Source organism: Falco punctatus (assembly GCF_963210335.1).
Source record: "Falco punctatus genome assembly, chromosome: 3".
NCBI classification, from domain to species: Eukaryota; Metazoa; Chordata; class Aves; order Falconiformes; family Falconidae; genus Falco; species Falco punctatus.
Genome location: NC_137582.1, coordinates 855495 through 882769, shown reverse-complemented (window position 1 = coordinate 882769; position 27275 = coordinate 855495). Strand labels below are relative to the sequence as shown.

Here is a 27275-nt window from a genome sequence, read left to right as displayed (position 1 = left end):
ATAGGCACACAGCTCTGAGGAGACAACTACAGTTTTTGAGGAGATGCCTGCCCTTCTTCCTCTAACAAAGGGGAGACGGGGAGACGCCTGCCCTTCTTTCTCTAACAAAGGGGAGACGGGGAGACACCTGCCCTTCTTCCTCTAACAAAGGGGCTATTTAAAAAAGAATGAGAAAAGGATGAGAGATATTCCAATGCTATCTAGAGGGAGGGAGTGCTAAGTCTCCTTGCTGGAGAAGATCCGGATGGTCACAAGAACATGAATCACCTACAAACCTGCAAGACCACCACATTCCAGGCAAAGGACTGATAAGCTAATTAATATACGAAGCGGGGTTTAGGTAACGAATATGTATAGGCGTTAATTAAATATTCATTTGTTTCATTGTATAAATGTGGGATGGTTCGTCACTTCGGGCATGCACGCTTGTGGAGGAGCGATCCCCCGTGCATCTGCACGCAATAAACATACCTACTTTATAACTTTTGAGTTATAGAGTCTAATTCCGCACGTCAGTTTTGGCGAGCCAGGCAGGAGGATTTCTGCTCAGCTGAGGGACCAGCTGCGGAGCGGACGCTCCTAGGCGCGCCCCGGGAGATTTCCTCGGAGGAGCCTCCTCTTCTCAGCTGTTCACCCGGGAGCAGAAGAGAAACCCCTGGATCCACGGATAAAACGGTATGTTTAGTAACGGGGTGGCTGGTGAGACGCACGGAGACGTCCGGCGCGCAGCATAGTCCCCAGGAGGAAAGGTACCTTGGGAGGGGGTTTGCTGACCAAGGGGTGGCCGCTAGTGATCTTGAGGGCAGATCGAGCAAACCCGAGGTTACTGCCATTCCTAAAAGCCCGGAGGCCTCGTGACGGAAAGCGGGGGGCGGGACTGATATGGAGAAATAGTGTGAAATGGGGACGCTTAACACCGACTGTGATTGTATATGTCTACTCAGAAATGTGGGTATGGTGACTAGTCATGGGTGCGGTGTCTGGTCACATAGGCACACAGCTCTGAGGAGACAACTACAGTTTTTGAGGAGATGCCTGCCCCTCTTCCTCTAACAAAGGGGAGACGGGGAGACGCCTGCCCTTCTTTCTCTAACAAAAGGGGCTATTTAAAAGAGAATGAGAGAAGATGAGAGACATTCCAATGCTATCTAGAGGGAGGGAGTGCTAAGAAGATTGGATGGTCACAAGGACATGAATCACCTTTCCTTGCTGAAGAAGATCAGATGGTCACAAGAACATGAATCACCTACAAACCTGCAAGACTACCACATTCCAGGAAATGGACTGATAAGCTAATTAACATACAAGCTAATTAACATACAAAGCGGGGTTTAGGTAACAAATATGTATAGGCGCTAATTGAATATTCATTTGTTTCATTGTATAAATTTGGGATGGTTTGTCACTTCGGGCATGCACGCTTGTGGAGGAGCGATCCCCCGTGCATCTGCGCGCAATAAACATACCTACTTTATAACTTTCGAGTTATAGAGTCTAATTCCGTACGTCAGTTTTGGCGAGCCAGCCAGGAGGATTTCTGCTCGGCTGAGGGACCAGCTGCGGAGCGGACGCTCCTAGGCGCGCCCCGGGAGATTTCCTCGGAGGAGCCTCCTCTTCTCAGCTGTTCACCCGGGAGCAGAAGAGAACCCCTGGATTCACGGATAAAACGGTATGTTTAGTAACGGGGCGGCTGGTGAGACGCACGGAGACGTCCGGCGCGCAGCGTAGTCCCCAGGAGGAAAGGTACCTTGGGAGGGGGTTTGCTGACCAAGGGGTGGCCGCTAGCGATCTTGAGGGCAGATCGAGCAAACCCGAGGTTACTGCCATTCCTAAAAGCCCGGAGGCCTCGTGACGGAAAGCGGGGGGCGGGACGGAATAAGGCGGAATCTCACAGGAACAAGAGGGACCTCTTAGCAAAAGTAAAAGGGAAACTTTTGCGTAGGAAAAAAAAAGGGGAAGCTAAAAACTTCCATTGGGTTGTCTTAAGAATTGGGGAATTCCTAGAATATAACAACTGAAATAGCGCTCTGTGTCTTGTTTGTTCTATGTGTTGTCTTGTTACATGTTCAAAACTTGGAGTTACGAAATGTATGTTGAAAAATAATAATATTCTGGTAATTCATGGCAAATAGCGGAAAACTTAACACTCTGCTTAAGACCAGGAAAAATTGGTTTTTTGTTGTTTGTTTTTTGGCAATTGTTCATTGAAATGCATACTTTGTGAACTGTCAGTGTTCCTAAAAGTTGTACATAAGTGCATGGTACCGTATAACATACTGCTTGTGTGACTGAGGGCTGCCCGGAGAGTGTGAATGGTGTGATTGAGATGCGCATTTTGATTTTCCGTGTATAGCTTAATTATTTTGACTGAGTGTGAGTGCAAGAGTGCTTGAGACATGCATTTGAGTGCAATACGAGTAAGGAGCTCTATCCGCGTTTCCGACCTTGGGTGGCTAAGGTGGCCGGAGAAAAACAAAGTAATTAAAATTGTAAAATGGGAAATGGAAGGAGTAAGCCCTGTGAAAAATCGCCCTTGGGTTGTATATTAAAACATTGGAGTGATATCGTAGGACATGGTGGTACCGAAAATAGAAGGAATGGATTAAATATTGTAATCAGTGGTGGCCTTTGTATAAATTGGAGTGATGCGAAATGGTCTCAGGAGGGAGGAACGTTAGATTATAACACTCTCCTGCAATTAATGTTGTTTCTGAGGAGAGAGGGAAAATGGGACGAAGTATCGTATACAGACATGTTCTTCGTCCTCCAGGACAAACCCGAGTGGCAAAAGGACTGTGGATTAGTACCCCCTCGGGATCCTATGGTACTAGCACTAGAAAGAGCGCGGGATTAACATCACCTGATCTTTGATTATGTCTCTAGAAAAGGATAGGAAAAACCCCTAAGACCTAAACTAGAAAGATGTTCTTGTTGAAATTTTTGTGTTTAAAAGCTCAGGTTGCGGTTCCTTCTGTGGAGCAACCAGAATGAAACACGTTGTAAGATAAAAAACTTGTACTAATGTATGTAAAACCTGAGGGGGGTGGTGGGGGGTGGAGAATCAAAGACCTTGTGAAAGTGTTAAAGTATTGGGGTGAGTTTGTACAAACCCCCGTACCCCCTCGAAGGTGCGGCTGAGTCACGCTGGATGCATGGCAGGGTGTTTGCTATTTGCCTGCGAAGGCTGATATGTAAGAACACGGATCTAAAGCAACAAGTAGCAGATTTGCATTCAGGGTAAGAAAGAGTTAAAGCAGAAGTGCTGTTGCAGAGGCAGGCTTGTGTAACCTGCAGAGCAGGAACAGCATCTCCTGCCCCGAATCCTCCTGATGGTGGGGAGGAGGGGATTGCTGTTGCTGACAATTGAGCAGAAGGACCTGACAATGTCACCCCAATTGCTGCAGCATTTGCAGTACAACAGGACCCCTAACTGCCCTTTAGGGCAGGGAATGGGTATGAGGTGGAATTTTAGTGAATACGAAACCAACTTATTTGTTGAACTTCAGTAAAAAATAATTATTTGTTACAGTTGTGGGAGCTGCTGGCCACCAGGAAAACATCCTGAAGCCTTTAAAGTACAAACTAAGAAAACAAACAAGAATGCCAAATTCCCCAAAGGCCCTTCTTGGCAGGGACTTATTAGAACAATTGGAGGCAACAATTGACGTGCGGAATTAGACTCTATAACTCGAAAGTTATAAAGTAGGTATGTTTATTGCGCGCAGATGCACGGGGGATCGCTCCTCCACAAGCGTGCATGCCCGAAGTGACAAACCATCCCACATTTATACAATGAAACGAATATTCAATTAATGCCTATACATATTTGTTACCTAAACCCCGCTTCGTATGTTAATTAGCTTATCAGTCCGTTTCCTGGAATGTGGTGGTCTTGCAGGTTTGTAGGTGATTCATGTTCTTGTGACCATCCGGATCTTCTTCAGCAAGGAAACTTAGCACTCCCTCCCTCTAGATAGCATTGGAATATCTCTCATCCTTTTCTCATTCTTTTTTAAATAGCCCCTTTGTTAGAGAAAGAAGGGCAGGCGTCTCCCCGTCTCCCCTTTGTTAGAGGAAGAGGGGCAGGCGTCTCCTCAAAACTGTAGTTGTCTCCTCAAAGCTGTGTGCCTATGTGACCAGACACCGCACCCATGACCAGTCACCATACCCACATTCCTGAGCAGACATATACAATCACAATCGATGTCCATTGTCCCCATTTCACACTATTTCTCCATATCAATCCCCCCTTTTCTATCAAACTAAGTAAATTCTTTTACTTAAGCAGTCTTCCCGAATGATATAAAGCATCATACATAAGTGTTACCCTTTTAAACATTCTCCAAACCCACAAATATAACATAATGGTTAATATTAAGGAAATTCCTAAACTGATCAATAAGATCACAATGGGGTGTACCATAGTGTTAAGAATTCCTGTTGCAGAAGGTGACCAGCCAAAGAGAGTATTCCACCAATTATGGTTTCCATCCTGTTCTACCTTTTTTAAAACTTTCTTGATCCCCTCTACATCATGATGGATCATAAGAAGAGTTTCGTGTCCCTTTTCTTTGGTTTCTTCCAGTATACATTGTAAAATCTACATGTTTTAATAGTTCTTTTATACTGCTTATATTTAGTCCTATGGGGGTAGGAATTATCATCTGTGATAGGGTAAAGTTAGATGTAAAATTACAGGTACAGTAATTTGAATATTGTGCAGTCTCCTTTACCTCCCCATCTACAGTTATTGTGTTACACTTAGTTCTCAAACACGCACATTTCTTTTCCTGCATATATAATTACTGCTTTCAAGTTTGCATTTGGTCGGGCCTCGAAATGGCATATTTTCTGATCTGTATCTAAACAAGTATCCTGAGCCATTATAGTATTGCCTTCACAGAGGAAGCCCTGCTGTTCTCGCATAATACAAGATTCTAAATCTACTGTTTGCCACTTGTCGCCTATCTTGCTGGCCCATGTTCTATGCTCAAAAGGATATTTTCCTAGGCATATTATAAAGATGGGCTTGGTTAAGGTAAAATTGTGCCAACATTCCCGTGAATTAAAGCACATGGCTGTATTTAGAAGGGTAAATTCCTTATCTACCTTTCTGACATTAATCAGGGTGTCTCCTGAAATCTTGGTGTTATCTTTTTCATTATACGTTTGACACCCTACTTTTCTCCTATCTCCTAATTTTCCCCATAATCGGTCGACTTTGTGTACATCCTCCCGATCCCATTGATTCTTTGGGTACACCTCATTTTCAGAAAAAACCACCATAGCTAGTTTCGTCTTTGAGTCCACCTTTCCCATTATTCCAGTGTGTTTTTTCTGGGCATGATTCCAAGGCCAGTTATCAGGCTCTTGGTTGTAGGCAAGAGAGAGGGTACAAAAACCCACAAATGGTTTAAACCCACTACTGATCATTTTAAGAATCTAAACGTTCCTCATATATACATATAAAATCTGTTTTGATCAAAAATATCTTTGTTTGAGTTGGGGCTTACCGATAACAAGTTGGGCAAGACTGGCCACTGGCTTAGTCCCAGACTCTTTTGTTCTATATTGTTTGTTGTGGTGCCCTTCCCATATGGAGGATCCACAACCGCTCAGGTTCACTTACTTGCCACCCACATTGTTCCCATTTGTCCGAGTAAATTTGAGTTTCAGTTCTTTTTATCTGGGGTTACTCTCCACGAAGTTGCAGGGGCTTTCTTGATCCGGGTATGGTGAATCCAAGAATTCTGTCCCTCAACCTTGATTGCAGTATAGGTGGTGAGTAGGACTTGAAAAGGTCCGGTCCACTGTGGTTCCAGGGTTTTATCTGCAAAACACTTAATGTATACATAGTCCCCTGGTCGTATATCGTGAACAGGTCCATCCAGACCCCTACTGCGTGTTCCCATCACATGCTTCTCAATTCTTATTAATTGTTTGTTTAGTGCCACCATATAGGAAGTCATTGTTTCTTCACCAATCTGTGAAGACGTCCCCTTTTGTACCCCATAGGGTCGTCCATACAAAATTTCAAATGGGCTAAGCCCCTCTTTTGCTCTTGGTCTAGTTCGAATTCGTGTAAGAGCTAATGGCAAAGACTGGGGCCAAGTTAGATTTGTTTCTTGACCTAACTTGACAATCTGTTGTTTGATTAGATGATTCATCTTTTCCACCTGGCCACTCGATTGTGGTCGGTATGGGGTATGTAATTGCCAATCTATTCCTAGATGGTGGCTGATCTGTTGCACTATTCTGGACACAAAATGTGGTCCTCTATCCGAGGACATTACCGCTGGGACTCCAAACCTAGGTATTATCTCTTGGAGCAGTATTTTGGTCACATCCCGGGCTTTAGCAGTTCTGCACGGGAAGGCTTCTGGCCAACCTGAAAAGGTATCTGTTAGTACCAATAAATATCGATACCCCCCTTTTTTAGGAAGTTCCGAGAAATCAATCTGCCAATGTTGCCCTGGAACATTTCCTTTCCCAATTTTTCCCAACTTTGGCCCCTTGGTAATCTTAGGATTAGTCTGGAGACAAAGATCACATTGTTGGGTTACTTGTCTAATAGTAGTATACAAATTTTGTGCTATTATGTTTTTAGTGAGATCCTTATATAGAGCTTCTGCCCCCCAGTGCCTTTTTCTATGTTCTTCCTGAACTACTGACCATACCATGTAGGAAGGAATCACTATTCTCCCATGTGAGATTACAGCCCACCCTTCCTCATTATATGATCCCTCTAGGTCAGAAATCAGTTTGCGATCTTCTTTAGTATAGTCTGGTTTACCTTCTAGAGATATTTGTCCATCGGGTATTAGCGCACCCTCTACCTTGATTGCTTTTCTGGCTGCCTGTTTTGCTTCCCTGTCCGCCAGTTCATTTCCTCTTTCTAATTCTGTGCTCACTTTCTGGTGTGCCTTGATGTGCATAATTGCCACCCTTTCAGGAAGCTGGACTGCATTTAGGAGTTTCAAAATTTCTTCTGCACGTTTGATGATTTTTCCTTGGGAGTTTAACAGTCCCCTTTCTTTCCATATTGCTCCATGAGCATGTACCACTCCAAAGGCATATTTAGAATCAGTCCAAATATTTATAGGTTTTCCCTGAGCTCTCTCCAGAGCTCGAGTAAGGGTTATGATTTCAGCCTTCTGTGCCGAAGTGTCAGCTGGTAGCGGTCCCGATTCTATCACTTCTTCAGAGGTTGTAACAGCATATCCGGAATGTCGCTTTCCATTCAGCATATAGCTGCTCCCATCCGTGAACCAATGTTCAGCTCCATTAATAGGAACATCCTTGAGATCTGTCCTACTAGAATAAGTGGCTTCGATTGTTTCTAGACAGTCATGATCGACTGATTCGCCAACATTCCCATTAAGAAATGAGGCCGGATTGACGATGTTTGTAGTCACGATCTCAACATCATCTTGTTCCACCATTATGGCCTGGTATTTTAGGAATCTCTGTGGGGAGAGCCAATGCCCCCCTTTTGTTTCAAGGACTGCAGACCCTGTGTGGGATACTAAGACAGTCATTTTCTGGCCCAAGGTAAACTTCCGGGCCTCCTGGATGTTTAGGATGACAGCTGCTACTGCTCTCAGGCAACCAGGCCACCCTTTTGCAGTGGCATCCAGCTGTTTAGAGAAGTATGCCACTGCCCGTCTGTATGGTCCCAAATCTTGTGCCAGTATTCCTAATGCCATTCCCTGTTTCTCACGGGAAAATAGGAAAAATGGCTTACTCACATCAGGAAGTCCTAGTGCTGGTGCCGACATCAAGGCTTTCTTCAGTTCATGGAAAGCTCTGTCTGATTCAGCATCCCACTGAAGATCCTTCTGATTAGCTGCTATCAGGGAATATAATGGTTTAACAAGCAAGCCATAATCACATATCCAAAGCCTGCACCATCCTGTCATTCCCAGAAATGTCTGCAGTTCCTTTACAGTTCGTGGTCGGGGGGCTTGGCATATGGCTTCTTTTCGGGCCTTCCCTAGGACCCGTTGTCCGGCACTGATCTCGTACCCTAGGTATGTGACTTGTTGTAACACTACCTGTGCCTTCTTCTTAGAAACCCGATATCCTTGTAGTCCCAGAAAGTTCAGCAGGCTCACAGTCCAAATAATACAAGATTCTTCGGTTCTGGTTGCAATAAGAAGATCGTCTACATATTGTAACACTTTCCCTTCTCCTGACGGTGGTTCCCATAACTCCAAATCCTTTGCTAATTGGTTTCCAAAAATTGTGGGGCTATTTTAAACCCCTGTGGCAACACCGTCCATGTGAGCTGGGTCTTTCGACCGCTTCTGGGATTTTCCCATTCAAAAGCAAAAATTCTTTGGCTGGCTTCATGGAGAGGGAGGCAAAAGAAGGCATCTTTTAAGTCTAAAACTGTGAACCAAGCTAGGTCAGGTGTCAGGGTGGATAGTAAGGTATAGGGGTTAGCTACTACAGGATACAGATCCTCTGTTATTTTGTTAATGGCCCTTAAATCCTGAACTACCCTATAAGACCCATCAGGTTTTTTAACTGGGAGGATAGGTGTGTTAAATTCTGACTCACATTCTTTTAGTAGTTTTAATTCTATGAATCGCTCTATATTTGGACGAATTCCTTCCCTATCTTCCCTTTTCAGTGGGTATTGTTTAATTCTTATCGCACCGTCCTTCCTTTAATTTTACTATAACAGGTGATGCATTCTTGGCACGTCCCGGCATGTCAATTGCCCATACTCCGGGATATACCTGATCAATAATTCTGGTATCAATTTCCCTTTTTATAGGAGTACTGGCCAAAGATAGGCTCATAACCTGTATGTATTGATGATCATTTACCTCCAGAGTAACTTCCCCTTTTTTAAATTTGATTGTTGCCTCCAATTGTTCTAATAAGTCCCTACCAAGAAGGGCCTTTGGGGAATTTGGCATTCTTGTTTGTTTTCTTAGTTTGTACTTTAAAGGTTTCAGGATGTTTTCCTGGTGGCCAGCAGCTCCCACAACTGTAACAAATAATTATTTTTTTACTGAAGTTCAACAAATAAGTTGGTTTCGTATTCACTAAAATTCCACCTCATACCCATTCCCTGCCCTAAAGGGCAGTTAGGGGTCCTGTTGTACTGCAAATGCTGCAGCAATTGGGGTGACATTGTCAGGTCCTTCTGCTCAATTGTCAGCAACAGCAATCCCCTCCTCCCCACCATCAGGAGGATTCGGGGCAGGAGATGCTGTTCCTGCTCTGCAGGTTACACAGGCCTGCCTCTGCAGCAGCATTTCTGCTTTAACTCTTTCTTACCCTGAATGCAAATCTGCTACTTGTTGCTTTAAGTCTGTGCCATTACATATCAGCCTTCGCAGGCAAACAGCAAACACCCTGCCATGCGTCCAGCGTGACTCAGCCGCACCTTCGAGGGGGTACGGGGGTTTGTACAAACTCACCCCAATACTTTAACACTTTCACAAGGTCTTTGATTCTCCACCCACCCCCGCCTCAGGTTTTACATACATTAGTACAAGTTTTTATCTTACAACGTGTTTCATTCTAGTTGCTCCACAGAAGGAACCGCAACCTGAGCTTTTAACACAAAAATTTCAACAAGAACATCTTTCTAGTTTAGGTCTTAGGGGTTTTTCCTATCCTTTTCTAGAGCCATAATCAAAGATCAGGTGATGTTAATCCCTCACTCTTTCTAGTGTTAGTACCATAGGATCCCGAGGGGGTACTAATCCACAGTCCTTTTGCCACTCGGGTTTGTCCTGGAGGACGAAGAACATGTCTGTATACGATACTTCGTCCCATTTTCCCTCTCTCCTCAGAAACAACATTAATTGCAGGAGAGTGTTATAATCTAACGTTCCTCCCTCCTGAGGCCATTTCGCATCACTCCAATTTATACAAAAGCCACCACTGATTACAATATTTAATCAATTTCCTTCTATTTTCGGTACCACCATGTCCTACGATATCACTCCAATGTTTTAATATACAACCCAAGGGCGATTTTTCACAGGGCTTACTCCTTCCATTTCCCATTTTACAATTTTAATTACTTTGTTTTTCTCCGGCCGCCTTAGCCACCCAAGGTCGGAAACGCGGATAGAGCTCCTTACTCGTATTGCACTCAAATGCATGTCTCAAGCACTCTTGCACTCACACTCAGTCAAAATAATTAAGCTATACACGGAAAATCAAAATGCGCATCTCAATCACACCATTCACACTCTCCGGGCAGCCCTCAGTCACACAAGCAGTATGTTAAACGGTACCGTGCACTTATGTACAACTTTTAGGAACACTGACAGTTCACAAAGTATGCATTTCAATGAACAATTGCCAAAAAAACAAACAACAAACAAAAACCCACATTTTTCCTGGTCTTAAGCAGAGTGTTAAGTTTTCCGCTATTTGCCATGAATTACCAGAATATTATTATTTTTCAACATACATTTCATAACTCCAAGTTTTGAACATGTAACAAGACAACACATAGAACAAACAAGACACAGAGCGCTATTTCAGTTGTTATATTCTAGGAATTCCCCAATTCTTAAGACAACCCAATGGAAGTTTTTAGCTTCCCCCTTTTTTCCTACGCAAAAGTTTCCCTTTTACTTTTGCTAAGAGGTCCCTCTTGTTCCTGTGAGATTCCGCCTTATTCCGTCCCGCCCCCCGCTTTCCGTCACGAGGCCTCCGGGCTTTTAGGAATGGCAGTAACCTCGGGTTTGCTCGATCTGCCCTCAAGATCACTAGCGGCCACCCCTTGGTCAGCAAACCCCCTCCCAAGGTACCTTTCCTCCTGGGGACTACGCTGCGCGCCGGACGTCTCCGTGCGTCTCACCAGCCGCCCCGTTACTAAACATACCGTTTTATCCGCGGATCCAGGGGTTCTCTTCTGCTCCCGGGTGAACAGCTGAGAAGAGGAGGCTCCTCCGAGGAAATCTCCCAGGGCGCGCCTAGGAGCGTCCGCTCCGCAGCTGGTCCCTCAGCCGAGCAGAAATCCTCCTGGCTGGCTCGCCAAAACTGACGTACGGAATTAGACTCTATAACTCGAAAGTTATAAAGTAGGTATGTTTATTGCGCGCAGATGCACGGGGGATCGCTCCTCCACAAGCGTGCATACCCGAAGTGACAAACCATCCCACATTTATACAATGAAACAAATGAATATTCAATTAACGCCTATACATATTTGTTACCTAAACCCCGCTTCGTATGTTAATTAGCTTATCAGTCCGTTTCCTGGAATGTGGTGGTCTTGCAGGTTTGTAGGTGATTCATGTTCTTGTGACCATCCGATCTTCTTCAGCAAGGAAACTTAGCACTCCCTCCCTCTAGATAGCATTGGAATATCTCTCATCCTTTTCTCATTCTTTTTTAAATAGCCCCTTTGTTAGAGAAAGAAGGGCAGGCGTCTCCCCGTCTCCCCTTTGTTAGAGGAAGAGGGGCAGGCGTCTCCTCAAAACTGTAGTTGTCTCCTCAAAGCTGTGTGCCTATGTGACCAGACACCGCACCCATGACCAGTCACCATACCCACATTCCTGAGCAGACATATACAATCACAATCGATGTCCATTGTCCCCATTTCACACTATTTCTCCATATCACAATCAAATTTAAAAAAGGGGAAGTTACTCTGGAGGTAAATGATCATCAATACATACAGGTTATGAGCCTATCTTTGGCCAGTACTCCTATAAAAAGGGAAATTGATACCAGAATTATTGATCAGGTATATCCCGGAGTATGGGCAATTGACATGCCGGGACGTGCCAAGAATGCATCACCTGTTATAGTAAAATTAAAGGAAGGACAGAGTGCGATAAGAATTAAACAATACCCACTGAAAAGGGAAGATAGGGAAGGAATTCGTCCAAATATAGAGCGATTCATAGAATTAAAACTACTAAAAGAATGTGAGTCAGAATTTAACACACCTATCCTCCCAGTTAAAAAACCTGATGGGTCTTATAGGGTAGTTCAGGATTTAAGGGCCATTAACAAAATAACAGAGGATCTGTATCCTGTAGTAGCTAACCCCTATACCTTACTATCCACCCTGACACCTGACCTAGCTTGGTTCACAGTTTTAGACTTAAAAGATGCCTTCTTTTGCCTCCCTCTCCATGAAGCCAGCCAAAGAATTTTTGCTTTTGAATGGGAAAATCCCAGAAGCGGTCGAAAGACCCAGCTCACATGGACGGTGTTGCCACAGGGGTTTAAAATAGCCCCACAATTTTTGGAAACCAATTAGCAAAGGATTTGGAGTTATGGGAACCACCGTCAGGAGAAGGGAAAGTGTTACAATATGTAGACGATCTTCTTATTGCAACCAGAACCGAAGAATCTTGTATTATTTGGACTGTGAGCCTGCTGAACTTTCTGGGACTACAAGGATATCGGGTTTCTAAGAAGAAGGCACAGGTAGTGTTACAACAAGTCACATACCTAGGGTACGAGATCAGTGCCGGACAACGGGTCCTAGGGAAGGCCCGAAAAGAAGCCATATGCCAAGCCCCCCGACCACGAACTGTAAAGGAACTGCAGACATTTCTGGGAATGACAGGATGGTGCAGGCTTTGGATATGTGATTATGGCTTGCTTGTTAAACCATTATATTCCCTGATAGCAGCTAATCAGAAGGATCTTCAGTGGGATGCTGAATCAGACAGAGCTTTCCATGAACTGAAGAAAGCCTTGATGTCGGCACCAGCACTAGGACTTCCTGATGTGAGTAAGCCATTTTTCCTATTTTCCCGTGAGAAACAGGGAATGGCATTAGGAATACTGGCACAAGATTTGGGACCATACAGACGGGCAGTGGCATACTTCTCTAAACAGCTGGATGCCACTGCAAAAGGGTGGCCTGGTTGCCTGAGAGCAGTAGCAGCTGTCATCCTAAACATCCAGGAGGCCCGGAAGTTTACCTTGGGCCAGAAAATGACTGTCTTAGTATCCCACACAGGGTCTGCAGTCCTTGAAACAAAAGGGGGGCATTGGCTCTCCCCACAGAGATTCCTAAAATACCAGGCCATAATGGTGGAACAAGATGATGTTGAGATCGTGACTACAAACATCGTCAATCCGGCCTCATTTCTTAATGGGAATGTTGGCGAATCAGTCGATCATGACTGTCTAGAAACAATCGAAGCCACTTATTCTAGTAGGACAGATCTCAAGGATGTTCCTATTAATGGAGCTGAACATTGGTTCACGGATGGGAGCAGCTATATGCTGAATGGAAAGCGACATTCTGGATATGCTGTTACAACCTCTGAAGAAGTGATAGAATCGGGGCCGCTACCAGCTGACACTTCGGCACAGAAGGCTGAAATCATAACCCTTACTCGAGCTCTGGAGAGAGCTCAGGGAAAACCTATAAATATTTGGACTGATTCTAAATATGCTTTTGGAGTGGTACATGCTCATGGAGCAATATGGAAAGAAAGGGGACTGTTAAACTCCCAAGGAAAAATCATCAAACGTGGAAGAAATTTTGAAACTCCTAAATGCAGTCCAGCTTCCTGAAAAGGTGGCAATTATGCACATCAAGGCACACCAGAAAGTGAGCACAGAATTAGAAAGAGGAAATGAACTGGCGGACAGGGAAGCAAAACAGGCAGCCAGAAAAGCAATCAAGGTAGAGGGTGCGCTAATACCCGATGGACAAATATCTCTAGAAGGTAAACCAGACTATACTAAAGAAGATCGCAAACTGATTTCTGACCTAGAGGGATCATATAATGAGGAAGGGTGGGCTGTAATCTCACATGGGAGAATAGTGATTCCTTCCTACATGGTATGGTCAGTAGTTCAGGAAGAACATAGAAAAAGGCACTGGGGGGCAGAAGCTCTATATAAGGATCTCACTAAAAACATAATAGCACAAAATTTGTATACTACTATTAGACAAGTAACCCAACAATGTGATCTTTGTCTCCAGACTAATCCTAAGATTACCAAGGGGCCAAAGTTGGGAAAAATTGGGAAAGGAAATGTTCCAGGGCAACATTGGCAGATTGATTTCTCGGAACTTCCTAAAAAAGGGGGGTATCGATATTTATTGGTACTAACAGATACCTTTTCAGGTTGGCCAGAAGCCTTCCCGTGCAGAACTGCTAAAGCCCGGGATGTGACCAAAATACTGCTCCAAGAGATAATACCTAGGTTTGGAGTCCCAGCGGTAATGTCCTCGGATAGAGGACCACATTTTGTGTCCAGAATAGTGCAACAGATCAGCCACCATCTAGGAATAGATTGGCAATTACATACCCCATACCGACCACAATCGAGTGGCCAGGTGGAAAAGATGAATCATCTAATCAAACAACAGATTGTCAAGTTAGGTCAAGAAACAAATCTAACTTGGCCCCAGTCTTTGCCATTAGCTCTTACACGAATTCGAACTAGACCAAGAGCAAAAGAGGGGCTTAGCCCATTTGAAATTTTGTATGGACGACCCTATGGGGTACAAAAGGGGACGTCTTCACAGATTGGTGAAGAAACAATGACTTCCTATATGGTGGCACTAAACAAACAATTAATAAGAATTGAGAAGCATGTGATGGGAACACGCAGTAGGGGTCTGGATGGACCTGTTCACGATATACGACCAGGGGACTATGTATACATTAAGTGTTTTGCAGATAAAACCCTGGAACCACAGTGGACCGGACCTTTTCAAGTCCTACTCACCACCTATACTGCAATCAAGGTTGAGGGACAGAATTCTTGGATTCACCATACCCGGATCAAGAAAGCCCCTGCAACTTCGTGGAGAGTAACCCCAGATAAAAAGAACTGAAACTCAAATTTACTCGGACAAATGGGAACAATGTGGGTGGCAAGTAAGTGAACCTGAGCGGTTGTGGATCCTCCATATGGGAAGGGCACCACAACAAACAATATAGAACAAAAGAGTCTGGGACTAAGCCAGTGGCCAGTCTTGCCCAACTTGTTATCGGTAAGCCCCAACTCAAACAAAGATATTTTTGATCAAAACAGATTTTATATGTATATATGAGGAACGTTTAGATTCTTAAAATGATCAGTAGTGGGTTTAAACCATTTGTGGGTTTTTGTACCCTCTCTCTTGCCTACAACCAAGAGCCTGATAACTGGCCTTGGAATCATGCCCAGAAAAAACACACTGGAATAATGGGAAAGGTGGACTCAAAGACGAAACTAGCTATGGTGGTTTTTTCTGAAAATGAGGTGTACCCAAAGAATCAATGGGATCGGGAGGATGTACACAAAGTCGACCGATTATGGGGAAAATTAGGAGATAGGAGAAAAGTAGGGTGTCAAACGTATAATGAAAAGGATAACACCAAGATTTCAGGAGACACCCTGATTAATGTCAGAAAGGTAGATAAGGAATTTACCCTTCTAAATACAGCCATGTGCTTTAATTCACGGGAATGTTGGCACAATTTTACCTTAACCGAGCCCATCTTTATAATATGCCTAGGAAAGGAATCCTCAAAACCAGCTCTGACTTATAAGATCAAAATAACAATCATGCTAACCACTGTTCCTACCACCACCACAGTTACAACAACCCCATTAACGCTTGATCTTAAGTTAACTAAACCAAATACAAAAATTTATACAATTGGACCATATGTAATCAGAAATACAGGTCAGCAACAAATGTTGTTTAACCCAGAATGGTCTCTTAAAAGAATAGAGTTACAAATACAAGTCAATGTTTCTGATGCTAAGCCATCCTGTTCCCCCTTCTTATGAACCTCTTATGAGGGATGGACAACTTGGTTAAGAAAAAGGGGAAATATTTATCGAAACAGAATAGTGAGAGATGTAACTGGAATACTGGGAACAGGACTCGGAGTATTAAATTCCATAGACTCAGAGGTGATAATGAATAAACTAGCCGCCACCACGGCCGATCTATCAAAACTACAACAACCACTAAAATCTTCATTATTGGCATTAGGGGCGCACCAATGGTTGATATCGAAGGTACTCCCCAGGTGGGAACAAATAAACATGGAAGATCATCAACTCATCACTAAGGCATTAGGTGGTTTACAGGATGACGTCGCCCTGGCTCTAAGTTGTATCCAAGCCCAAATGTGGATGCAATCAATAGCTGCATCCATAATAAGAGAAGGAGAGGAAGGCATATTTCCTACAGAAATTCGAAAGATGGTTTGGGACAATGCTACGGAAGTAGAAAGAAAACTCCAGTCATGGTGGAATATGGTGAACTTTACCTACGACCCCAACACACACACAATCACAGCTTTTGTATTAACCATACATAATGCAGTAATAATTACCATGCACCCCATTGTAGCCCTTGGAATTAACCATAATGGGGTGCTCCTATACCCTTTTGAACATAGAACATGGGCCAGCAAGATAGGCGACAAGTGGCAAACAGTAGATTTAGAATCTTGTATTATGCGAGAACAGCAGGGCTTCCTCTGTGAAAGCAATACTATAATGGCTCAGGATACTTGTTTAGATACAGATCAGAAAATATGTCATTTCGAGGCCAGACCAAATGCAAACTTGAAAACAATAATTATATATGCAGGGAAGGGATGTGCGTGTTTGAGAACTAAGTGTAACACAATAACCGTAGATGGGGAGGTAAAGGAGACTGCACAATATTCAAATTATTGTATTTGTAATTTTACTACTCTAATAGGATGCGATTTTAGTTACTCAGCCCCAGTAGTGTCTCATCAATTCTTAAAATCCAACTTTACCCTATCACAGATGATAATTCCTACCCCCATAGGACTAAATATAAGCAGTATAAAAGAACTATTAAAACATGCAGATTTACAACGTATACTGGAAGAAACCAAAGAAAAGGGACACGAAACTCTTCTTATGATCCATCATGATGTAGAGGGGATCAAGAAAGTTTAAAAAAAAAAAAAAAAAGGTAGAACAGGATGGAAACCATAATTGGTGGAATACTCTCTTTGGCTGGTCACCTTCTGCAACAGGAATTCTTAACACTATGGTACACCCCATTGTGATCTTATTGATCAGTTTAGGAATTTCCTTAATACTAACCATTATGTTATATTTGTGGGTTTGGAGAATGTTTAAAAGGGTAACACTTATGTATAATGCTTTATATCATTCAGGAAGACTGCTTAAGTAAAAGAATTTACTTAGTTTGATAGAAAAGGGGGGATTGATATGGAGAAATAGTGTGAAATGAGGACAATGGACATCGATTGTGATTGTATATGTCTGCTCAAGGAATGTGGGTATGGTGACTAGTCATGGGTGCGGTGTCTGGTCACATAGGCATACAGCTTTGAGGAGACAACTACAGTTTTGAGGAGACGCCTGCCCTTCTTCCTCTAACAAAGGGGAGACGGGGAGACGCCTGCCCTTCTTTCTCTAACAAAGGGGCTATTTAAAAAAGAATGAGAAAAGGATGAGAGATATTCCAATGCTATCTAGAGGGAGGGAGTGCTAAGTCTCCTTGCTGGAGAAGATCCGGATGGTCACAAGAACATGAATCACCTACAAACCTGCAAGACCACCACATTCCAGGAAACGGACTGATAAGCTAATTAACATACGAAGCGGGGTTTAGGTAACGAATATGTATAGGCGTTAATTGAATATTCATTTGTTTCATTGTATAAATGTGGGATGGTTCGTCACTTCGGGTATGCACGCTTGTGGAGGAGCGATCCCCCGTGCATCTGCGCACAATAAACATACCTACTTTATAACTTTCGAGTTATAGAGTCTAATTCCGCACGTCAATACCAGACGATAAAATCCAAACTGTAAGTACAGATCAGGAGCCAAACTATTCTAAAGAAAACTTAAAGGTATTTCAGGACATGAATGATAAAATTAAGTAAGTGGACTTATTTAAGGGATGGTCATATAGTGGTACCATCTAATTTAATATGGACCACAGCCCTATTATTAATAAGACGCACTGGGGAGCTGATGCTTTATATAAAAGTCTAAATCAGAAATTGATAGGGCAAAACTTGTATACTGTAATAAAACAGGTGACTCAGCAATGTGAAATGTGTTTATGCAATAATCCCAATAAAGCAAATAAAATAAAACTAGGGAACATTAGTAGAGGAAATGTTCCAGGGCAACATTGGCAGATCCGATTTCTCGGAACTTCCTTGAAAAGGGGGGTATCAATATTTATTGGTACTAACAGATACCTTTTCAGGTTGGCCAGAAGCCTTCCCGTGCAGAACTGCTAAAGCCCGGGAAGTGACCAAAATACTACTCCAAGAGATAATACCTAGGTTTGGAGTCCCAGCAGTAATGTCCTCGGATAGAGGACCACATTTTGTGTCCAGAACAGTGCAACAGATCAGCCACCATCTAGGAATAGATTGGCAATTACATACCCCATACCGACCACAATCGAGTGGCCAGGTAGAAAAGATGAATCAATTCTTAACACTATGGTACACCCCATTGTGATCTTATTGATCAGTTTAGGAATTTCCTTAATACTAGCCATTATGTTATATTTGTGGGTTTGGAGAATGTTTAAAAGGGTAACACTTATGTATGATGCTCTATATAATTTGGGAAGACTGCTTAAGTAAAAGAATTTACTTAGTTTGATAGAAAAGGGGGAATTGATATGGAGAAATAGTGTGAAATGGGGACAATTGACATCGATTGTGATTGTATATGTCTGCCCAGGAATGTGGGTATGGTGACTAGTCATGGGTGCGGTGTCTGGTCACATAGGCACACAGCTTTGAGGAGACAACTACAGTTTTGAGGAGATGCCTGCCCCTCTTCCTCTAACAAAGGGGCTATTTAAAAAAGAATGAGAAAAGGATGAGAGATATTCCAATGCTATCTAGAGGGAGGGAGTGCTAAGTCTCCTTGCTGGAGAAGATCCGGATGGTCAGGGATGGTCACAAGAACATGAATCATCTACAAACCTGCAAGACCACCACATTCCAGGCAAAGGACTGATAAGCTAATTAACATACGAAGCGGGGTTTAGGTAACGAATATGTATAGGCGTTAATTGAATATTCATTTGTTTCATTGTATAAATATGGGATGGTTCATCACTTCGGGTATGCACGCTTGTGGAGGAGCGATCCCCTGTGCATCTGCGCGCAATAAACATACCTACTTTATAACTTTCGAGTTATAGAGTCTAATTCCGCACGTCAAGAGTTTGACCCTGTCATGGCCTTAGCCATGTTTTCTCATGAAAAATTAATTCTCCTTTCCTAGCATTTTTTCATCAAGAGAATATATTTAAAGAAAAAAAATGTAAGTTTTTCTATACCTACAGAAAGTATGATAGTGTAAAGCGTAGTAGAAGTTCATTTCCTATAAGAACTGTGCATGTGAAAGTTCTGATGTTCTAATGCTTACGATCCTTGTAATTATTTTTTTCTTAAATCTAAAACTTACACAAAACTATCTCCAAGAATGATTCCACATTTTTGTTGAAAATATTCAGAAGAGTGTTTCTCCTATTGAAGTGTAGGGGTTATATCTACCATATCTACTAACCTGGTTTTTGAAGAATGTAATCTGATTGAAGCACTCTTTGGTCGTTTTCAAAACTATTTTTTTCTTCCTTGAGGAAAGCCTCAGGCCCATTTTCCAACCTGATAAGGAATACCTATTGTCTTTTTGGGATGGGGGGATAATAGGCTATTGAAAAAATTGCATTAGACGTGCAGAAATCTTACAGATATTGATGTGCTGATAAGCAAGACCATCTAAACTCTGCTTGGCGCCTTCATTGCTCTTAATTTGTCTGGGTCTCGCCCAGCAGGGTTGATACTTTAGCTTGACAAATATTTTAGTCATTTGCTAAAACTATCACCTATATCTGTTGAGGATAATCTTGCTTTCTGTTTGCAAATATTGCTGTAGAGATGTATAGTTGCATAAGATCTCAATGTACAACAAATCATATAGATTTATAACAATGCAAAATTGGATGTAACTAATCCATGGGAATGAGGAGGCTCAGAAACTCTAGAGGAAATCCCTACAGACACTTTCCAAAATTTAAGTTTAAACAGCATGAGGGAACCTAGAGCTGTAAAACCAAAAGGGTGGAAGAAGCAATTTTTTGCAACCTGTGGAAAAAATTTAAAATATTTCTTGTGCCAAGTTTGCTATTAGTACTGACTCATGTTGACAGTCATTAGTAGATCAGAATTTGTAGATGCTTACAGGGTTAATTGCTGTTATATTAACATTTGTATGTCAGGCTGTAATTCTGTGTGATGTGGTATTAAAGCTAAAAGTCCTGATAGGAAGCTTACAAACTCACTTAAAACATTGGGGAAAAAATAATACAAATTGACAGTAGTCCAATATTGTGTGTGTGTCTGCCATGAAAGCTGAAAGTCTTTCTTTGCCAGCCAGTAAAGCTTCTACTTTAATTCTAATAACTGAGAGAATCGGAGTATCTGGATTCTGGTTTCGGTAGTGACCTTACTGTTTACCTGCTTATATATATAGCACACAGAGCTCTTGCCTTCAAAGGTAGTAACTGGAGGCAGATGAAGATTAGAGAGACCCTTGTTATGGGGAGTGTTGTCCTCTAATAAGCAGAAGTGACTCTGATATAATATGTTTCAGAAAATTTATTTTATGAAAATCTCTGGTAGCTCACTGAGGTAAAAAATTACAGGGAATAAACAAAAGGGGGTTCAGGGGCTGGGGCAGGGGAATTCTTCCCCCAGAAATGGGGGAGACATAAATATCACATACAGAAGCTTAAATCAAAAAAGTTGACCTTTAGTTTTCAATTTGCCCCAATAATCTGAGTTTGATTAAAGTTATTTTGGAATTCTTTCCGTCAAGCAAATTATGTTCCCACGGTATGTACATCAGCATATTATAGGATCTTGCATTAGAAGCTAGAAGATGGCTAAGTATTTGCTGGTTGAGTAAGGTCCTTTAACAGTGCCATTATAATCTGGCCGGAAGAGCATCCATGATTTGACAGAAAGTTCATATTGGGTGAAATGCCCATAAGGTTCCTTGACAGTGAGCATGGTTATAAAATGTGGGATTTTTTTGAGGGGCGAGAAGGGGACCACGTGAAACCATCTTTAACTTAGGAGCAACTTAAAAATCAAGCAAGCAAATGCTGCAGTCTCCACATCTTGGTATCTGAGTAGGTGGAATAAGCATTTCCTAAAGTGATTTTATGTGAATGCTATCTTCTGGTTTGGTATCTTTCTCATATATTGTTTCCCTAAGTTGAGACTAGTGAAAACTTACTATACGATACCCTTGACCTCATGAAAGAGGAGGCAGACACTTGCCGGGCCGACCCTGTCTGTAATGCAGTGGATGGCTCTGTCCTGCAGGGCAATGGGTGGGAAATGCGGTGGATGGCTCTGTCCTGCAAGGCAATAGGTGGGAGTGAGCCATCCCCACCCCCACCCCCCCACCCCCCCCCCACCCCACCCGCCGGGCAGCAGGCAGTGAGCACAGGAGCAAAGGCATCTGGAGGGGCAGGAGAGGAGCAGCAGCAAACTGCTCTCCCTGCCTGAAATCCTGAGGCTGCAGAGCAGGCACAGAGGCTCTGCAGGAGAGTTTTATTACAGGTCGATGTTTGAGCGCATTCAGGTGAGAGAGTGGCTGGGGAAATGGTAGGTGAAGAACTAATTGCTTAGTAAAAAGGCTGCTTATTCTGTCTGACGTGCGGAATTAAACTCCGTAACCCAGGGTAAGTTATAAAGCGGGTGTATTTATTGAGGTGCCGGGTGCAAGGGGGGTCGCTCCTCCTAACTTGCACACGTAGTTTTACTCACAATACGTGTTTACACAGTGAAGTTGGTTAGTTCTGCCCAAAGTCTACACCTACGAGCTAATTATCGGTTAGGTGCTTTCTCGCTTCAATTTAAAGGTAGAGTTCATTTTAAATTTACTCCCCATGCTCCCCGGGCGGGGGGGTTCACTCTCTTCGGGGGGGCCATTTGAGTAGGAGGTCGGGATCTCCCCCGACCACAGTGATTGTACCCTGGTGTCCTTGAGTCTTACCCCTGCAGCAGCCTGCTTTCTTCCAGCAGCTCGCAGGCCCTTGCCAGCAGGCTCCGTCTCTCCACGCCGGTGGGGCTCAGCTCCCCCTGCCCTGGCTGCCCCCCGAGGCGCTGAGCGGCCGAGCCCCAGCCCTTCTCTGCAGGCAGGGAGGCTCCTGCCCGCCTGCCGACGGCTGCCGGCCCCGGGGCGGCTCCTGCCTGCAGCCCGGCTTTCGGGGGGCACCGCGCTGTCTCGGGTGGGGGGGCACAGCCCTGAGCGCTACAGCTTTCCTACCGGAAGGCAGAGCCGCTCGGCGTTAAGGCCAGCGTAGTTTTTGTGTGTGTTTGGTCGTGATTTGGCTTCAGGAAAATGATGCTTTTGAGGTACGATGTAATGAAATAATGATTTAATCAGAGTAGGCATTTGCAGGAGAAATACCAGCTTGGGTGTAAGTCAGCGACCTGTTTTGCCTCTCCGCAGCATTACCTTTAATGTTCGTTGTTGGAGGGAAATCTGTCGTGCCAGAGGTATCAGCCCAGGAGAGAGGGGAGGCTGCTGCAGCCCCCGCCCCGGCTGCGGCCAAGGAAGTGTGTTCCAGTGGGCACACGCGTGCCGAGCGGGCATGCCCACCGCACACACGTGTGCATGCAGTTCGGGTCAGCGCTAGGTTATGCGGTGTGCATACCCGCACAGGCAGGCAGAGGCAGCCCCCAGCCCCTGGTGCCTGTAAGCACGCTGCAGGGGGCTGCGCTTTTCCAGCCCCGGGTGGGCAGCGGGGCCCGGGGGGCAGCGATCTCCCTCGGGCTCTCGGCAGAGGAGCTCGGCAGCAGCCCGGGCTGCGAGAGGGGCGGCTCGGGGGGCGGGGGGCCACCCCTCCCGGCCGGCGGGCGGTCCGGCAGGCGGTGCCGCGGGCTGGAGCGACCCCGCCCGCCCCTCCCTCGGGGACAGCCGGCGGCTGGAACCCGGTCGGCGCCCCCCGCCCCCCCGCGCCGCGGTGCGCTCGCTGCGGGGTGCGCCGGCGGGGCCGCTGTGCCCGGGCCGCAGACCCCGCACGGCAGCCGGGGAGGGCTCCGCCGTCCCCCCCCGCCCTGCCCGGGGGCGGCTGCGGGAGCGGCGCGGGCGAGCCGGGGGAGCTGCGGGTGACGGGCGCCCCCCGAGCGGTTGCGGAGGACGGGAACGACCGCGGCAGAGGCCGCGAGTGCGGCGTGAAGGTGCCGGTCAGCCGGAGCCGCCTCCCGCGGGGGGCCCGGGCTCGCTGCCGGGTCTCCGCGCGGTCGGGGCTGTCGCTGCCGAGGTTCGAGACGTTTCGCCGCCGCCCCTCGCCCCGGCACGCTCCTGCGACGGCGGCGCTGGCCGTGCCCGGCTCGGGGCAGGCGTTTGCCAGCCGGAGACCGGAGCCCTTTTCCGGGGTTTGCCGGCCGGAGCGAGGCGGCGAGCACCGGGGAGCGCGCAGGGAAGGGAGCGGGCAGCCCTCCGCAGGGGGCGAGCCCGGGGGCTGCGCTGCGGCTCCGCACTCGCGGCTCCGCCTCAGCCGCAGGCAGCCCCCGCAGAGCCGCCCCCGGCCCCGCGCCGCGCCGCGCCGCAGGCAGCCCCCGGCGCCCCGGGAAGCGCTGCGGACCGACGGCTTGCACATCGGTGGTCATCAGGTGGCAGCGTAGAGAAAAGATGTGAGGGTCTGCAGCGAAGCACAGCAGAGGGTCCGGAGGACAGAGCGTGTTGCAGGCGCTTGGCAGCACACGGCCTCGGGAGGCGGAACAGACGCCATGGGTCAAGCTGGGGCATAAGGTAAGCTCAAGGAGAACCAATTGGTTAATGAGACCAAACAGAAATTACTTGAACTGTGCATGAACACTTGAGTGAAAGTAAAGACCGCTGTGCCTTTAAATGGGGACGAGGCTCCTAAGACCCAGTGAGGATTAAGTGTGACTAAAGGTCATCGTAAACGGTTTTTCCAGGTGTATAAAGTATCTTCCTGTTGCAAAGAGCTGCGCTAGCTTTGTGGGTTTGCCCCCCAGCTCCCGTCCCCGCAGAGACGCGTACCTGGTCCCTCGGCCGTGCGGGTGCTCGATCCGTTGCGCGGCGGGCGACGGGATCCGGCCGTTCGACGGCAGCATCAGGTCCCGAGGAGACGGTCGCTGCCGGCCCCGGCCGGGCTCGGCGCTCGGAGGGGCTGCGCGACGTCCCGGTGCGACATGTCCCTTCCCGGGGCTCGCCCCCCGTCTGGGTGCGAGGGGGGTGGCGGCGTGGCGGGTGGCGGTCCTGCCGGGGTGGGAGATGCGGCTCCAGGTGCTTTGCCCGCCGGCCCGGACGGTGGTTTCGCCTCTCGTTACGCGTTCGGGGGAGGCGGGAGGGTCGCCGTTACCGTCAGCGAGCCCGTGCTGCCGCCGCTGGCCGGCGTCGGGGCTGTGTGGCATCCCGGGGTGGCGGGGAGCGGAGCGATGCGCCTCGTCCTTGCAGGGTGCTGAGCTGCCCTTCCCCGGGGCCAGGGCTCGCTGCCGCTTCCAGCTGCACAGGATTTGGTCCCGCAGCCTCAGTGCGAGGGCTGGATTTTCGCGAAACGAGGAGGAACTGCTGGCACCTTCTGTACTAACGGTCGGCTTGATTTCTTGCTGTGCTTTTGATACATTTTTAATAGCCAGGTGGAGTACAAATTGTAAAGGAAACGTCATACGCAGAGTTTTAAAGTTTGAAGAGAGGTTATTCACCCTCTAGCTGTCGTGAGGTTTCACCTCTCCTTCCTGGCAGGACTGATCTTCCAGTTACAAGTGAAACAAGGTCAAACGGTTAAAAAAAAAGGTTTCCTTCTGTCAGGGCGAATCTAAATCAATCAAATTCCCGGGCACCAAAGTGTGTTGTGTAACAAATGGGAGTGCAAAGGTAAGCACGTAGCTACAGGTAGCAGAAGAGCATGTGCGAGAGAAGTTGTGGGACTTCTCTCTAAGTTCTAACACCTTGCTCTTTGCGCTGTTCTTCTGCAGATTTGCCTGGATTTTAAGTATGGACAGAAGAGGGAGAGAAGGAACATATGCATTTGATTTGCTTAATAGAAAATATCTTGGCAGAAACACGTGCTTGTGCTGTGTATTCTGTTGGAGTTTGGCTTTTAAGAATACTCATGTGTTCTGTCTAATGAAAAGCTGATAGTATCTCCCATTCACCTAAGAATATGTTCAAACATAGCTTGAGATATGCTGCTAATCACGTTGAGAAAAATGTATAGCTTAGTATCAAACTAGCTAAAGTGCAGTCACTGGGGGCTATCTTGGTGCTTTAATTTAAAGAGTGCTACGAGGCTGGATTACCTGATAACCAGTACAATTGGAACAGCAGTATACCCCCTCTTTTTTGAAGGAAGACTGTAGGTCATTTTGAACAGCATAGAATCATAGAATCATTTAGGTTGGAAAAGTCCTTTAAGATCATTGAGTCCAGCCGTTAACCTAACACTGCCAAGCCCACCACTAAACTGTGTCCCTGAGCACCACATCTACACATCTTTGAAGTGCCTCCAGGGATGGTGAGGCCACCCTGAAACTTCCCTAGGCAGCTGGTTCCAGTCCTTGACAACCCTTTCAGTGAAGAATTTTTTCCTAATGTCCACTGAAAACCTCCCCTGGGGCAACTTGAAGCCATTTCCTCTTGTCCTATCCCTTGTATCCTTGTTGGATCTGGTAGAAATGGTCCCCAAATGGCAATGTGTAAAGGATTAATTTAAATTCCAGATTCCGGTTGCCTGGCATTAGCAAAAATAAAGCTCTTGTGTTATTTCTCTTAACAGTTAAAACTTAGATGCAGGAAAAATAAAGAGAAACACTTTAAGTTCTGAATTCCGCCCTCCCCCCCCCCATTTACATTTTGGTAAGACAGAACTAATTTGCTCTCCTATCTGCTGTGCATCCTGCTGCTGAACTAATCTTTTCTATGCCCTAGCTTGTTATTAGCCTTGCTTGCTTATTATGGAAAGACTTACTTTCGAGGACTCCTTTTAACTCCATTTGCTACTACGCTGCCTTTTGTCTTAAATGTTATTTTTTTGTAGCGTCCTTTGAAAGATTCTTGGCCTTTTCTAACCTGGGACAAATTTATAGTAGCCTGATCTAGTTTTCCTAATCATGAATGATCTTCCCAGCAGGATATGTTCTTTGTCTTCTTCCTAACATGATTCAGGACACATTCTGTTTTAAAGTGCCCTTACCCTTGAACCATTGTGCTGGGATTTAGTGGATTGACGCAAACTCTAGTAGATTTTTCTTGAGGCTTTTCTGTGTCGCTTTGCACAGCACTCATAAGATACCTGCTGTCAAAGTGCTTGCATTTTAGTAATAACACCTTGGCATTGTTAAAGTAAGTATGTTTAAATTTTCCTTTGGCTGACTTACCTGTTTTAATTCCTTAAGTATTCGGGTTTCTTCTGAGACAGGTGGAGGAAAGGAGCACTTGTTCTTTACAGAGGATGAAACAGCAGAAATAAATGTGTAAATAGGCATGACCATTAGGCCATTAGGGGTGTTTCTATGGGTATGTCTGCTATGCCCAGAATGGTGTAAGAACAGTAATCCGCTTTGCAAATTTGGCTGTATGACCATATCACTATGTTTAGAGGTGCAGGCATCAATAGATGCAAGTGTTTTCACAGAATTAAGAAAACCATCTTGTCCATGCAGTCCAGCCATAAATGATGCACAGAACAAAAAACGATAGAAAAAAAAATATGTCTTTTCAGACCCATATGAGTAAATAGAGTATTCTGTGCTGTCGTGTACACGCATGTGTGTACATGTATTCATAGCCAGTGAGTCGTGGCTCCTAAGCCTGATTTAAAAACTGAATGAGTTCATTATAATCCCCTCCCCCCCCCCCCCCCCCCAAAATAATATCTGAGGACTCAATCTAATCTGCTTTACTAAATGAACATGTGAAAGTGCTTACCAGGGATAAACCTGGGGACTCTACATATTTCTCTCTTTTTCCTCCAACAGAATGAAAACACCTTTGAGACAATAAAGGAGTTAGAAGAGGAGCCAGTGTGTCCCATTCAGTATTCTCTGCGTATCTGCATGCACCGCTTCCCCTGTTTGGTTTCTGATGTAGACGGGAAGGACAGGGAGGGTGTAAGGACATTGCAACTCTCTCTCTCCAGAAGTTAGGGTTTTGTGCTGGCTTCAGGCAGTTCTGAGCTCTTTGGGGCTTAAATCTCCCCAGAATGGGTGTGATGTTGAGTCCACTCCAGGGCAAATGGAGAGGAGGAGGGGCGCCTGGAGGGAGGACCACTGGCGCAGGGG

General features: G+C 45.4%; 2 protein-coding genes across 3 annotated transcripts in view; both read left to right on the top strand.

The window, feature by feature from the left end:
- The window catches only part of LOC308059897 (uncharacterized protein), a 77534-nt gene that overhangs the window by 33203 nt on the left and 17056 nt on the right, over window positions 1–27275 (top strand). The gene's annotated exons all lie outside the window — the stretch shown is intronic.
- LOC308059901 (uncharacterized protein) lies at window positions 434–26851 on the top strand. Of its 2 annotated transcripts, none has more exons than XM_080377890.1 (2): window positions 434–515; window positions 22377–26851. In XM_080377890.1, exon 2 carries the CDS (start codon window positions 22485–22487, stop codon window positions 23649–23651), a length of 1167 nt encoding a protein of 388 aa, XP_080234016.1. In that variant the 5' UTR covers window positions 434–515; window positions 22377–22484; the 3' UTR covers window positions 23652–26851. The 2 variants fall into 2 exon arrangements, with proteins under 2 accessions (XP_080234016.1, XP_080234017.1); XM_080377891.1 differs by lacking the exon at window positions 434–515 and adding an exon at window positions 1394–1510.

Excerpts from the sequence above, each read along its gene's own strand:
- LOC308059901 (XM_080377890.1), top strand. The coding sequence starts at position 22,485 with ATGTTCGTTGTTGGAGGGAAATCTGTCGTGCCAGAGGTATCAGCCCAG.